Source organism: Maylandia zebra, linkage group LG20 (genome assembly GCF_041146795.1).
Source record: "Maylandia zebra isolate NMK-2024a linkage group LG20, Mzebra_GT3a, whole genome shotgun sequence".
In the NCBI taxonomy this organism is placed as follows: domain Eukaryota; kingdom Metazoa; phylum Chordata; class Actinopteri; order Cichliformes; family Cichlidae; genus Maylandia; species Maylandia zebra.
Genome location: NC_135186.1, coordinates 23,293,614 through 23,307,418, shown reverse-complemented (window position 1 = coordinate 23,307,418; position 13,805 = coordinate 23,293,614). Strand labels below are relative to the sequence as shown.

The 13,805-nt window shown below is 40.4% G+C and overlaps 2 protein-coding genes across 3 annotated transcripts in view; one reads left to right on the top strand and one right to left on the bottom strand.

The window, feature by feature from the left end:
- The first annotated feature begins 227 nt into the window (after positions 1-227).
- birc7 (baculoviral IAP repeat containing 7) lies at positions 228-3,912 on the top strand. The gene is made up of 7 exons (XM_004546015.4): positions 228-866; positions 1,351-1,450; positions 1,836-1,917; positions 2,043-2,088; positions 2,842-3,051; positions 3,301-3,366; positions 3,548-3,912. Exons 1-7 carry the CDS (start codon positions 326-328, stop codon positions 3,745-3,747), a joined length of 1,245 nt encoding a protein of 414 aa, XP_004546072.1. The 5' UTR covers positions 228-325; the 3' UTR covers positions 3,748-3,912.
- A 76-nt stretch (positions 3,913-3,988) lies between these two features.
- nkain4 (sodium/potassium transporting ATPase interacting 4) overlaps positions 3,989-13,805 on the bottom strand; it is a 53,200-nt gene continuing 43,383 nt past the window's right edge. Inside the window, exons 6-7 of one of the 2 annotated variants that reach the window (XM_004546016.5) lie at positions 7,036-7,120; positions 3,989-6,309 (exon numbers count right to left, since the gene is read on the bottom strand). In XM_004546016.5, the coding sequence (XP_004546073.1) occupies positions 6,300-6,309; positions 7,036-7,120 (95 nt within the window). In that variant the 3' untranslated portion in view covers positions 3,989-6,299. The remainder of the gene's footprint in view (positions 6,310-7,035; positions 7,121-13,805) is intronic. The other variant, XM_004546017.5, reaches the window with a different exon arrangement.

The window sequence follows — 13,805 nt, the reverse complement described above, 5'->3', positions numbered from 1 at the left end:
ACCTGTATTCTCATGATCTATACATTAAGTTGTTTTCTGCTATTTTGTTTAAAGAAAAGCATCCTTTTAAAAATGATTAGTTATTAGGGAAAGGCATGCCGCTGAAATGTTTTGCAGTGTTTTCCTAAGAGGCGGAGCAACATGGCATGTTCAGGCTGTCATTCATTCAAGGATCAAAGAGCAAATATTCTGGCATTTGGGGGATTTTCTGGAAAGCAGTCTCCTGTAGGTCACTGTGCAGGCCCCCTGCAGCTGATCACATTATTTTCAACTGGATGTGCTGCGCTGACCTTCAGTGTGCGCTCCACTATGGACCGCAAAAGGGATGACTGGCACAGAACAAAAAGGGAAAGGGAAACCTATATGCTACACAATGATGGATGACAGGCAAGCTATGCTTCACATCCTTGAGGAGCCTCAGATGCGAAGAGAAGGAGAGAGACTTCGAACTTTTCACAACTGGCCAGCAGATGCACCTGTCACATCTGGAGATCTGGCCAAGGCAGGGTTTTTCTTTCTAGGCCCTGGGGATAAAGTACAGTGTTTCTGCTGTGGAGGGATTTTAAGATGCTGGGTACAAGGGGATAGCCCAGCCACTGAGCATAAAAGACATTTCCCTGCTTGCAGCTTCATTCTGGGTCGAGCTGTAGGAAATATCCCACTTCAAGCTGACTCCTCAGATTCTGTGGATGGACAGCTTTTGAGTCAGCTCCAGAGGATGACTATGGATGACCAGGGAACAGCTGGGCAAGCAGTCTACCCAGAGATGGAAGCAGAGGATTCGCGGCTCACCACTTTCCACAACTGGCCCACCGAAGCCTCAATCCAACCCGATGTTCTTGCCAGAGCAGGCTTTTTCTACACAGGTACTCAAATGTCTGACTCTAAAGCCTAATAATGCTGATCACCTCTTGGTTTTAACAAACGATGAGCAAAACTATAGTATTTACTCGTATTTGTAAGTAAAATATCCAGCACAGATCTTGTCACTGCTAGAGTGACCAACCCCACTGTGTGAGAGTTCATGGTACAATTGTCCTGCTGACTCATGATGTTGTGGACAGAACAACCTAGACAAAGCTGGAGCTGCTAAAGAGGTAGGATGTGTACAGCTTCAGGCAGTACACAGGGTGTGGACACAATATCATGAACAGCATTCCAAGTAGTTTTGTCAAGACAGTATCAGGGAAGGCTTGATTAACCTTCATTACAATTTGTTCAGGTTATAGTTTTTGCATGTATTTTATTCCTTTGGTGCGTGAGAGATTTTCTGAGTTCGTTCTAAAGCTGCGAAGATTAAGTGGGCGTGTGTCATTGCTCCCTTTTCACAGCCGTCTTATATTATCGCAGGTCACGGTGACAATGTCAAATGCTTCTACTGCGACGGAGGGCTGAGGAACTGGGAGCCAGGCGACGACCCCTGGCAGGAACATGCCAAATGGTTTCCACGGTAACAACAGGACATTTCCAGGCAGATATTGAAACATCAGCTGAATGCTTTTTTTGTGTCATGCCATGGCAATATTTCTTTTTATAACGAGAAATGTGCAAAGGTTATAGTCACTCTGGATGTCAAAATTCGCATCACATAATATCATCAGAGATGCACGTGATCAGTCCCAAATTCGTTCTGCAGCATGACCTAATTACCACAAACCTACAGCCAGAGTTATCAAGATCTTTCATGTTTGATTTGAGAAATGAACTGAAAAAATAATTAGGTGGTATTATATTTGAAAAGATGCTCTTGGCCAAATCTCTGACATACACATATACACCATATGCATAAATGTGTGTCTGTATATTGTAGATTATAAAGCAGCTTTTGTTTTCAGATGTGAGTTCTTAATCCAAACGAGGGGGCAGGAATACATCAGCAACATACAGGACACTCATTTCCACCTGGATGACACTATGGTGAGACCTTTTGCTTCTTATCTATTTGGAACATTGGAGATATTATAGCTGCACATTAATGAGCTGTAGTTTGTCACTGCTGCATTTAAATCTGTAAAAAAAAAAAAAGTATATTACTTCTCCAGGGAGGATCACAGACCTCCTCGGGTAGAGATATCAGCTCCAGAGGCGGTAAGTCCTATGAAAAACAAAAATCTAACTTTTGCTGAGGAGATATGATTAACAACATAGCAGCCTTCTGCTTTCATGTCTCTAATTATATAGGTGTACTCTATATATAGCAAAGATTTAAACCATCAACACTCAGTCTTGCTTGTTCACACAAGAGAGAAAAAGGGGGATCAAACATTTCTGTTTGCACTGCAAGTCACACAAAGAGAGAAAAGAGGTCTGCGGCCACTTGATTGATTTATTCCTAAGTCAACCACTTTTGTTGAAATACAGATCTGATGGATAAAGGCATACCTTTCACAAACTCGATTTAATACCTTAAATTAGCCACTGAGTAGCAGGTCCATTTCTTTCTATTCTCATTGCTTTGGGGGCAGCTGAAAATGAAATTAATGGGCGATCAATTACCTGAGCTAATGTTTGCTCTAAAATTGAAGTAATTAGGGAGAGCTATGGAAGCCATTTGACTATTGCTCATGGTTGCAGGGCAGGCATGACAGGGCAATTATTCCATACAATGAAGGAAGCACAATTATAATCCATAGCAGCTGAAATGCAGAAGGGGTCTGTGCTTTGAAATGTTTATATATTGGCAGACGGAGGTAAGCTTGCACAATTTGGCAATTATTTACACTTTATCTTATAGAGGGTAGAGTGTGTGGGGTGCTTAGACTAGTATAAAATTCACATAGTGTCCAGTGAAGGCTGCTGCTTCTCTAATCATCCTGGCATCTCCCTTCCTCTGATCCCCAGATCTGGTCGGAGGTCTGGGAGCTTCATCGGCCATGCTTTCTCCTGTGGTACAGTCTGTGCTCCAGATGGGCTTTGAAGCCAGCCTGGTGGAGAGTCTGGTCCAAACCAAGTACCTTCTGACAGGCCAGCATTACACGTCTGTATCTGACCTGGTTACTGATGTACTGCAGGCGGAGGAGGAAGACAGACAGAGCAGGCCTCGAAGCAGAGGTAGCTGTCATTGTTAGAAAGCAACTAAGTTTATTTACATACATTTTCTGCTACTGTATATATTTCCACTTCACAATAGAAAGGGGGGGGTGGGGGTTTCTACTTTTCCTTTCACTGTATTTGTTCAACAGCCATTGTATTTCAATTAGAATTCAAATGGTTTTGTTTTTATTAAGGAAAATTCACCATTTTAATGGATCCTTAAGTTCCGAATATATCTGACTGACTCTTAATGTTCGCATACATCAGACCCAGAGATGAGGCAAGGCTCCAGTGCTGGAAATGTAAGAACACAGACACCTGTCAGAGAGAAAGGTCAGCAGTCAATATCTCAAAGATTTTCAAAAAAGATCAAAATTTTGTGCTTGTAGTAGTTTTATTTATTTGAAATCAACCAATTAAACAGTAAATGTGTATAATTACTATAGGCTTGACTTACAACATTGTGCTTGAACAAATAGTTTGTGTGTTTGTCTTCATCGGTTTCTCCCAACAGTTAAGGAAAACAGTCCAGAGGAGCTGCTGAGGCAGCTGCAGGAGGAGAGGACCTGTAAAGTGTGCATGGACAAGCTTGTGTCCATTGTCTTCATCCCCTGTGGTCATCTGGTGGTTTGTGGTGATTGTGCTGCCAGCCTACGTCACTGCCCCATCTGCAGAGCTGTCATCAGAGGCAGCGTCCGTGCTTTCATGTCCTAAGGCTGTAGTGAAAAGCCACCCCTATACAGGTGTTGCATGAGTGGCCTTGAGTTTTCCACAGGCCCCAGTTTCTGTTGTACTGGAAAGAATAAAGAGTGCTGATTGCTTATTTTGTCAGGGTTACCAGATCATTTTCTACAATAAACAGTTCAAGCTGCCATCATATTTATAGCTTCTGGATTTTATTTTTAATTTTTTTTACAAAAACAGAATTACCTACTAAATGACACATGGGACCATCAAAAGAGCACATTCTTTTATTAACAAACACATATTTACATGAGCACAAAGCACAGTTCTGGATAAATAGGAATACAAATTCAGGTCACATCGGGTTGGAGGAACACAGGACGCAAAATTGAAGAGAAAAAGAACCATTTCCACTTTCTATAAAAACAAAAAGTATCTACACAGAGATAGACTCTTTTCAGTGGAAATTTAACAAATATAACATGTTTCAACTAATACTAGTCACCAGGTTAGGAAAAGGCTGTATTGCACTGAGAGGAAGACCTGTTTTACATTAGGATTTTAGAAGCATTTTCCTGTTAATACTGATTATGTTACAATATGAGGTGCTTTGTGTTTTTACTCACACGCTAGCTGGCTTCCCAGGAGTGTGTAAACTTTAAATTATAAAGAAACAATGACACAAAAATTATTGCATCTCTCAGACAGCGAGGTGATCAATCGAATGGAAACAGTATTCAGATCATTTTAAGAATCCTAACAGTTGAAAAACTGTTTGTCTGGCAGTAAAGCACATTTAAGATCACAGAGGACTCTGACACGCACTTGATAGCTGAAGTTGCTGAAAACAGAAATGAAAAAACTTCCACAGAAAACAAGCCAAGTGGCCAACTATTCCAATCAATTAACACAATGCAATTACTTTCAAATGGACCAAATCTCAGTCTATATGATGTAGCATACAACTGAAGGCAAATACAACTATGACAACACAAAAATAAGAAACAAATCCTGGCCAGGGAAAGTGCTAAAAAAAAAAAAAAGGGAGTTTTATGGAAGGTTAAGCATGCAGCAGAAACTCAGTAGCCTTGAAATTTGCACATGAATACTATGAACACCAGAGGGCAGTAGTGATTCACACAACCAGTAAGGCGTGAGCGAATCTGACTTCTTGATGACACTAACAGGAACAAAAGAAGTGCTACCAATCAGTATGGGAGATATGAACTTTTTCATTTCATTTCATTTGAATAATTGTCGTTTTTCTGGGTCAGAATACAAGAAATTTAAGTTGCCAGTTTATATAAAGCAATTTAAAGACACCAGTTTTGCTTTTTACTTATTACTTAATATGCATAAAATTACAAAACAAAAAAACACCCCAACATGCTCTCAAACAATCACAGCTGCGACTATTAACACTGACAATTTAATTTAAACTGCTGAAGTGACAGGAGAAAACTCTCTGATCTATTCATGTATATGCCACGCTACTTCTACACTGAAGACCATACCCAGACATCTCAGCACTGTTGTGCTTAAATATGAACAACGAAACAACTTCTATTGTTTTCTTCAAGTTAAAAATATGCTATGTAACCTTTGTTTGAGTGTGTGTAATGATCACCCTTGGCAGATCTGTCAGTAGTTAGAGGGGGACTGACGTGAAAACAAAGCTTTCAGCGTATCATCGAGCACAAACACCTGACACTTCAGAAACACCGACTTTGTTGTTGGTGAAAATAGTCACAATAATAAGACTCCCGAAATAAAACTAAGACTCGCATGCCATCCTTTGTGTTTGAATGCCTCTTGCAGGCTCACGCTATTTTGCATTCTTGATAGCTCACATTTTCAAACTCTAAATCAAAAGCTAATTTTAACCCTCCCACTTTCATTATTTACATTTTCTATTTTTGACAGATGCCCCTGTAGGTTTGGTGCTTTTGTTCCCTCCCCACCCTCTACCTCTACACTCCCCTGTCTCTTCCTGCTCTGCTTCTGTATTTATGCACACACATCCTGGCCTAAAGTAAACAGACAGCACACAATAGCTCATTCCACAGGCTCCACTGTAATTCAGCCCTCCGGCTAAGATTTGAGCCAAACCAGCAATAATATGCTAAATCAGTGAGTCCTCTAAGACACAGCACCACAGACTGGCAATGATGGGCAGCCCCTGATTACATCCACAATGTATTTAATAGCTGTACATGTTCTATACAGTCACAGTCTGGGAGGGGGGTATTTGCCCATTGTGGGCAGGTTGCAGCAGTGGGAGCACAGCAGAGAAATCAACACGAACAAAATGATTGATACTTGCCCAAATACACAAATACCCCTAAATACATGCTTTGTTTTACTGCAATTCCCCAGCTCCCTAAACCCGTCACGATGGACCCTTACAGAGAAATGTTGGCTTTTCTGGGCAGTACATCAGCAAATTACACGTTTAAAGGACTGAAATCAAAAGAGGGAGGAACGTCTCATGCACCGAAGCGCACTGGGACGTTTGTGTCAAAGCAACCATTTTGTCTCTGTAGGAATTTGCTGCATCACCTCCCCGCTGGATGTTCTCCTATTTACGTAGACCTGGAAGGGACAAAAAGATAGACAGAAAGGGCATAGCTTTAAGACTTGTTGAACAACCAAAGGAAAAAGATATTTCTATTCACACAAACACACACACACACACACACACACTTAGAAGAATTTCTCCAGGATATACAGGTAACTCTCAGTAGGTTAAGAGGGGAGATGAAAACTTCCTCCTATTAGAGACAGAGTTGATTAAACTGTCAAGAAGCTAATAAAATATTAATTTCATGTTGGCAGAGAATTATTACATTACTTCCCAGGCTTGTTTTTATTAATTCCTCTGCACGACTTAAGTGATTAATCCAATTGTAGACATATTTTTATGTGTTTTTCTACCAGTAGCTGCCTGTGGACACACACACACTTACGCACACGCACACAGTGCTATGAAAGGTCTCCATATTCCCCAAAGCACACTGACAGGATGTAGCATGTTTCAGACACTAGTTTACTCCCCAGACATGAGTCATTTCTCCAGATACTGAGTAAGCAACTCTGTGTAATCTCTGTCAGTAAACGCTGTGTTGCAACCTAGAGATGCTGACACTAAACTCTGGCACGGACATGAAAGTGGAGATTATTTTCTTGCACTTTCCAACGCATGTAAAAGTTTCACGATCACAACTTGCACCAACAACAATGTGAAAGGTCACATAAATATGCTTCCAACACACAGAGACAAATACACATGTAATGGGATGAGAGCGCACTCGTACTTACGGGTACATGGGCTTTAAGAGGAGATGAGATGATTTCTCATTGACATGGTAGAGTGGGAATGGGTCAAATCCTCCAATAAAATCAACTGAAAACAAAGTATTGAACACATAAATCCCGGAGTAAATCAAAAGACAGACAACTAAAAATACATGCACGATTAAAAAAAGAAACTGAATGAAGAATGAAATGGAAACAAAAAGACACAATGGGAACAAATGGAGTGCACAGATGTTGTAAGGTAGCTTGTGAACAACAGTGCAAACTTTGAGTCTCTTTTAGTTTGACAAAATCTACAAAAGTAGAAGAGAGAGAAAAAACTGTTTTTCATCTGTGCATCTGCCTCAAGCCTAAGGGAAAGCTTGGGAACAGGTGAAAGCTTGCCAGCTGTCAAAATAGCTTAAGCCTTTTTATCGCTCAGAAACAGAGGTGACCTTCAGCCACCAAATTGATCCTCAAACCTTTCTGTTTAATTTCTCAGTTAAGAGTTCAGACTCTAGGCGAGGTGCAGATGAGCGAGCGAGTGTTATGTCATGCGAGAAACAGAAGGACATGCTGGTACCAAAGTGCAGTGTGTTTTTCACACATGCGGAGAGAGGGATTTTTGAGATGGATGGAAAAGGCTTGGGGCTTTTGAGGGGACATAAACGGCAGAAAGGGAGACAGACAGAGAGGGGAGGAAAAAGGAGGAGAGGACGGGGTGCGTCACGCTTGTCGGTCTGACTGACAGGGAGCCAAGGAGATTAGGGAGTCCGTGTGAAAAAGGCCAGCGTGTCCAGGAGCTGCGAGTCTCCTCTAAACACAGCGAGTGGAAGAAAAGTAGAAGCTGCACCCTATTCAGTGGGAAAAGACACCAAATATATAAAGGACCCTAGCTGAGTGAATAACAAAATGAGCACATCTGTTTCTTTTTTGGAACCCAGCACCTGTGGTGGAAAAACACACATACAAGCCAGCCATAGAGACTAGTGGAAGGCCCAATCAGTTCCATCCAGATAAGAGGAGGCAGGGGTGGTCTGCTAAATGCTGATAGGTAGACAGGATGCGCACACCAGCCAGAGGGGTTGTGCTGTGTCACCCCTTTCCTCTGACCCTGTCCCGGTTTCCAGGCATTCACTGTTTCATCTGCACACCACAAACACACACACATGCCACCCACCCACCAAAAGATACAAAGGTGCACACACTCACACACACACAAAGCCCTCTCCCCTGCTCTTTTCTGTACGAGTGATTTTCTCATTATAAGCAGGTGGGGATCCATCTCCTGCCATGATAAACCGTGCTGAGGAATACAGCTGGATGATAATCATGGTTGCCATTTTTAGACACGCTACAGCTCGTGGGATAGCAAAGCAATATCGCTCGGTGGATCCCTCCACCAGTCTGTGAATCTAATACTCTGGCTCAGAGTGAAATATCAGCTTGACTACTGGATGGATTGCCACAAAATTTGACACAGATATTCGAGGACTCCGGAGCAGAAATCCCAATGACTTTGGCGATATGTGTGCCTTTCATGTAAAACTACAAATAGGTCAACTTCTCCACTTGGAAAGTATTTGAAAGTCAGATTTCTGTAAAGAATCTTGTGACATATGCACTGACCAACCTAAACTTAAACTGGGCCCGGTGTGTATGATGTACTATTTTGTATTATATCCTTATTTTCTGTCATGTATATACACTGTTAGGATGCTAGTCTCTCTTATTTAGCAAAGCCAGAGCTAAAAATAATAAGCTCGGGCATGTGCAAGCAATCCACATAAGCTCTTTTCACAGTAGTCTTTTCGCATATAATTGCTAAGTAAACACAGGTATTACTAATTAACCAGTAAGATTAATTATGGCTCTGTTTTTTAAGACAGGAAACAGCTGTGAAACACTAAATAGAATGGGGCCGCTTCTGTTTAATCAACCTGAGCTACAATGCTTAAAATTGCTGCTTAGAAAAGGACCTATGAACTAAAAACTAAGGCTTTTACAGTACAGAAGCCCCACCCACCTGCTGTTCAAACCTTTTGTTTACCAGGGACAGCCAATCATAAGAAAGCTGGCTTAAAGGGAGGGGGAAGGGTTGTGAAAGAGATTGTTGCATATAGATGATGAACTGAGGGGCTGTGTCTGCCAGGACCCAAATAAGGATTATTTTGTGTGAATCATTTAAATCTGCTTTATTAAGATTTCAAGAACGAAAGAAAGAAATCCTGGCTTGGGCATAATAGGTTGCCTCTAAAGCTGCCTCTTTTCACTCTAATGAAGACATTCAGTGTGTCAAAACATTACTTTGCTCTCTATTAAATGCTTAATTTATAACCCCGACCTCTATTCCTCCTACAGACTATATTGTTTTTCAGCCAGTTAATTGCTTGTTCCATGTTGAATCATTTCCCTATTAATTACAGCATGCATCAGTCTGATCCTGCACTGAGGCCGGTCTTCTGTGCAGCTCACTGATTCTTGATGGTTGAGAAATTACTGGAAAAAAAAATCCATATGACTGTGTTTTCAACATTAAATCTAGTAACACCAGTGCAAACAGAAAACCTTTAACAGGAGAGATTATTAAAACAGATACTGGCGGTTTTTTGACACCAACACTGACAGAAGCAAGATCACTTTCTTCCCAGCAGATTGAGCAAGCTGGGTTTTTTCCCCCTTCTGCAGACACATGCAAGATATGAAAGGTATGTAGGTCAGTAGTTAAGGCATCTAAGTAGTGCCCCCAAACAAGCAGGGAGTAATGTAATGTAAAGCAGAGATACAGACAGTCAGCAGACAGTGGTGTGTGTGTGTGCATGTGTGTGTGTGTGGTGGGTGGGGACAGCGGGGCTTCGCTTGAAAAATTAGACTAAAACAGACAGAGTATAGTGTAAGGAAAATCATGAAAAACAAGGGTGAGAAATGGCAGAGACAAAGACAGAGAGAGTGATAAAAGACTGGACAGCTCATTCAAGACTTCTGTAGAGAGAATCTGTAATGATGGAAGAGGTCAATTAAAAGACAGTTGTGGTCCCTTTCACACACACACTCCTAGCTGGCTCTGCATGTCTGCATCTCTCGCCTCACACACGCAGCCATCTTTGCTGTTTTATGCATTGTTATTCTGCACATAAAAATGTTGGGTGTGTTTGATTGAAAGTGCATTTAAATTTTATGATCCATGCAAAGATGAGTGAGAGTAAGATGTTCAAGGGAGAGATGGAGTCTGTAGAAACTTTGTCTGCATTAATGATGTTTCTAAACTCCAACATCCAGCACCGTCTTCACTGGTTTTCACTGGAATTTGGAATTGCTTGCGCTTATTATGAGCTATTATTATAAAGTCTTTGAAGATAGTATATCATAAACAATTCCATTAACCGTCTAGCTTATGTTATCATAGTATGACCAAAATTATTGCAACTTTGTTCAATGAACTTGCGACTTTGTTGCCATTTTCAAAGGCAGGGACCAGATCTGTGATGATAAACGGGAAATGAAAAGAACAATTCAGACTGATTTCAATGTGTTGGCAATTTGTCTGTACTTATAGATTAGACACCAGTAATGTGAAAACCTGTCTGAGAACAACTGCAATCACTGGTCAACCACTAACTTTTACTAGTCGCAAAGAGGTTGCCACCGTAATTTTACTTTAATGTGACTGCTGATCCATTAAGCATGTATTGATTTTGAAATTTGCTGACCAACATAATAATATTTGTTTTATTATTATTTTTGCTTCAATTGCTTGTTGGGCAGCTTATAGACAGAAATTCATGCATCTTTGCTGCCTGGATCCTTGATTAGCATATATTATGGGGCTGGCTAATCACCCCGAAACACTTGCTTGTTGGCTTTTTGTTTGTTTTGGCAGATCACCCCCATTTCATTGTGTTTCTGCAAAAGACCCTGGAGAGCACACTTGTCTACTGTAAAATTTGCAATATTTAATGCATTCTCTGGTTCCAGCCTTTCCATTGTTTCTTTTTGTTTTCATATGTCTGGGTATTTGACTCTTAGTTGGGTAAAACAAGACCTTTATATTAGAAACTGATTTGTCATCTTGGTTGACTAACTTAAGTTTATTTGCATAAACATCAGCTATTAGGTCAATGCATCAGTGGAGCGATGTTTGATCCTCCAGTTTCGGGGATCTGATGTTGAACATTCTGACCCAGTGTCACACTGATGAGATGTTCATAGGTACAACATAAACATCAGATTAATATCAGCCATTATTTAGTTTGAACTACAGCAAATGAAAACAGCTTTGGTGAAAAGGGACTGTAGTTTAATTAGCACAAAATCTCTGACAGTATTGATTTCCAACTTGGTGGAATGCCACAGTATCATTAAAACCTCCAACTCTAGTTTCAGCTTTAAAAACAATGCATTTTATAATTCAGTTCAGTTTTTATATATTTTATTGCTGTGATATTTTACTTGTAACCCACCAAGGGACTGCAGATGCAAATTAGCTCTAAGCTAACTCTGATACAATGCTAATGTTAATATTAAACATGTTCCCTTAAAAAACAAACAAACAAACAAACAAACAAGCAAACAAACAAACAAGCAAACAAATAAAAAAGAAAATTAAAAATTCTTATCCCTAAGCAAAGATCTGGGCTTGTCCCTACTGTTTATATCAGGATACTTTTGATGAACATGTGTCTCTGCCTCACCTCACACTACCAAGCTATGACTGGCTTTGTTTCTCAACCCATCATGAATCCACAAAATATGTTCGATCTCCTCTACTTAACACTTTGCTACTGTTTTAAAATTAGCATGTTTTATTCTTTTGGTCAGTTGCTTTATTTTCATGGCATAAAAAATAAGATGGACAATGAAGTACAGGTACCTCAGATTTGCAATATGAGTAAGTTAAATTTCATTTGTAAAATTGTGATTGGGATACTGTTAAATGTCAATGGAAATGATCTTAACGTTACAGTGTGTAAAATATCATTGCTAGTTGTCAGTAGATTGCAGACTGCAGTTAACCGAGTTCTGGTTTTTTTTGCCTACTTCAAGGGTATAATGGTAGTTATGGTGGCCACTGTTCATCTGTACTGACTGTAGGCTATAAGTCTGCTGTTCACCTCAGCTGGTGTCTACATGTATTTACTCTGAAGCAGGCTGTAAAACTGTGAAGAAATTCTGATACAAGTCAATGAGTCAGTGAAGTTCACTTGTGTCTATGACAACAACACTGAAATGAGTCATTGAGGATATCCTGAACTTTTCTCTCGGTACGTGAAATTTTCTTTGAAGTCGACCTATCATTGTTGGACTCTGACGCTTAGTGAATAAACTCTCATATGATGTGAGAACGTAATCAAACTGTTTATCAGAGGGAACGTGTGATTTTTAGGACACTCAAGCGTAACATTAACTGTCATAACGTTAACTTAAAACTAGCTGTTGTTGTTTAGTGGGCTCATTGTTGAGTTTCTCATCTGCTGACAGTAACTTTGTTATTATCAGGAATAAATCAGCACGCTTATACAAACTTTCACGTGTTAAAGTCCTGATTTCAAGAAGAGGAAGATTTTTACTTCTTTAGTGGGGGGGAGGGGGGGGGACCCTTTCTTAGACGATAAAAATATGAACCTTCATATCTGAAGTCTGAAGGCCTTTACTCACCAGGCGTGTAAAATTCATGTGAATATTTTGAAGCTTAAAAATATTTTTCAGACTAACCTATTCATTCATGCCGACCACATAGTTTTGCTGGACCAATTTGTGGCATTTTTCTTAAACCCAGCTTGATTTTCCAGACTTTTCGGATACGAATAAAGATAACGGACCAATCTGATCACTGCCTTTGGGAACAAGTGGACTCGTAGCTCAAAAATGCAGTGGTACAAAATATACAAATAGTAAAATAATACTATTTTACCTCAGACACACAGCTAGACGCTGCTCGAGTCAGTCTGCACTGGGAAATCGTTTTTCTGCGTCCTCAGGTGTGGTCCTAACTCTGCCAACAAGAGCTTAACCTGCTCCACTGACATCCTGAAATATGTACTCCCGGATTAAACCATCAAATTCTCCCTGCTGCTGCCTTCTCATAAGAATTGGATGAACCAAGAATTTCAGTTTCTTCCTTTGCTTGTTTAGAAACATCAGGACCAGCTCATCATCACTTGATGTCGACTTCATATTCTGTGTGTTCTTTGTGAACAGGTTTTCCAATGCCTGCTCCTGTGTATTTTTAAAGGATTCATTCAAAGTTCATGAGAACACATCAGTTTGTTGCACACTAATTAATGTATTTTTTTTATATGTACAATATTATTTTTTATGTATAAAATGACCTCAAAAATGACTGACTGCACTACTAAGGTTAGGTTAAAGTATTAAAAAGGTCCTGAACACGTGCATCCATGTTTTTGAAGATACTAGAACTTTTGTTATTTTGACCTTCTCACACAACTTGATGATACTGCCCCCTGTGCATCCTGCCGTATAGCTCCTCTGTCTGTTTTTAGAGCATTTTCTGCAGATGTGACTCAGCACAGAGGGCGGCAGCATAATTAGCAGACAAGCTAAAGCAAGCTTATCCCAGTGCTAGGCGGCTAACTCCATGACCTACTTTACAAAGAGGATTTTCCCCACCACTCACTCTGCTGGTGTGTCTGCTCACCGCAGATAACTCTGTGTAACAAATTCATGCACACAAATATAGACAATCACCTACACTCAGTCAGTCAGTCACACACAGTCAGCTAAACGCGCACACAAACGCATCCAGGTACGAACGAGTGCGCGACCACGTATAG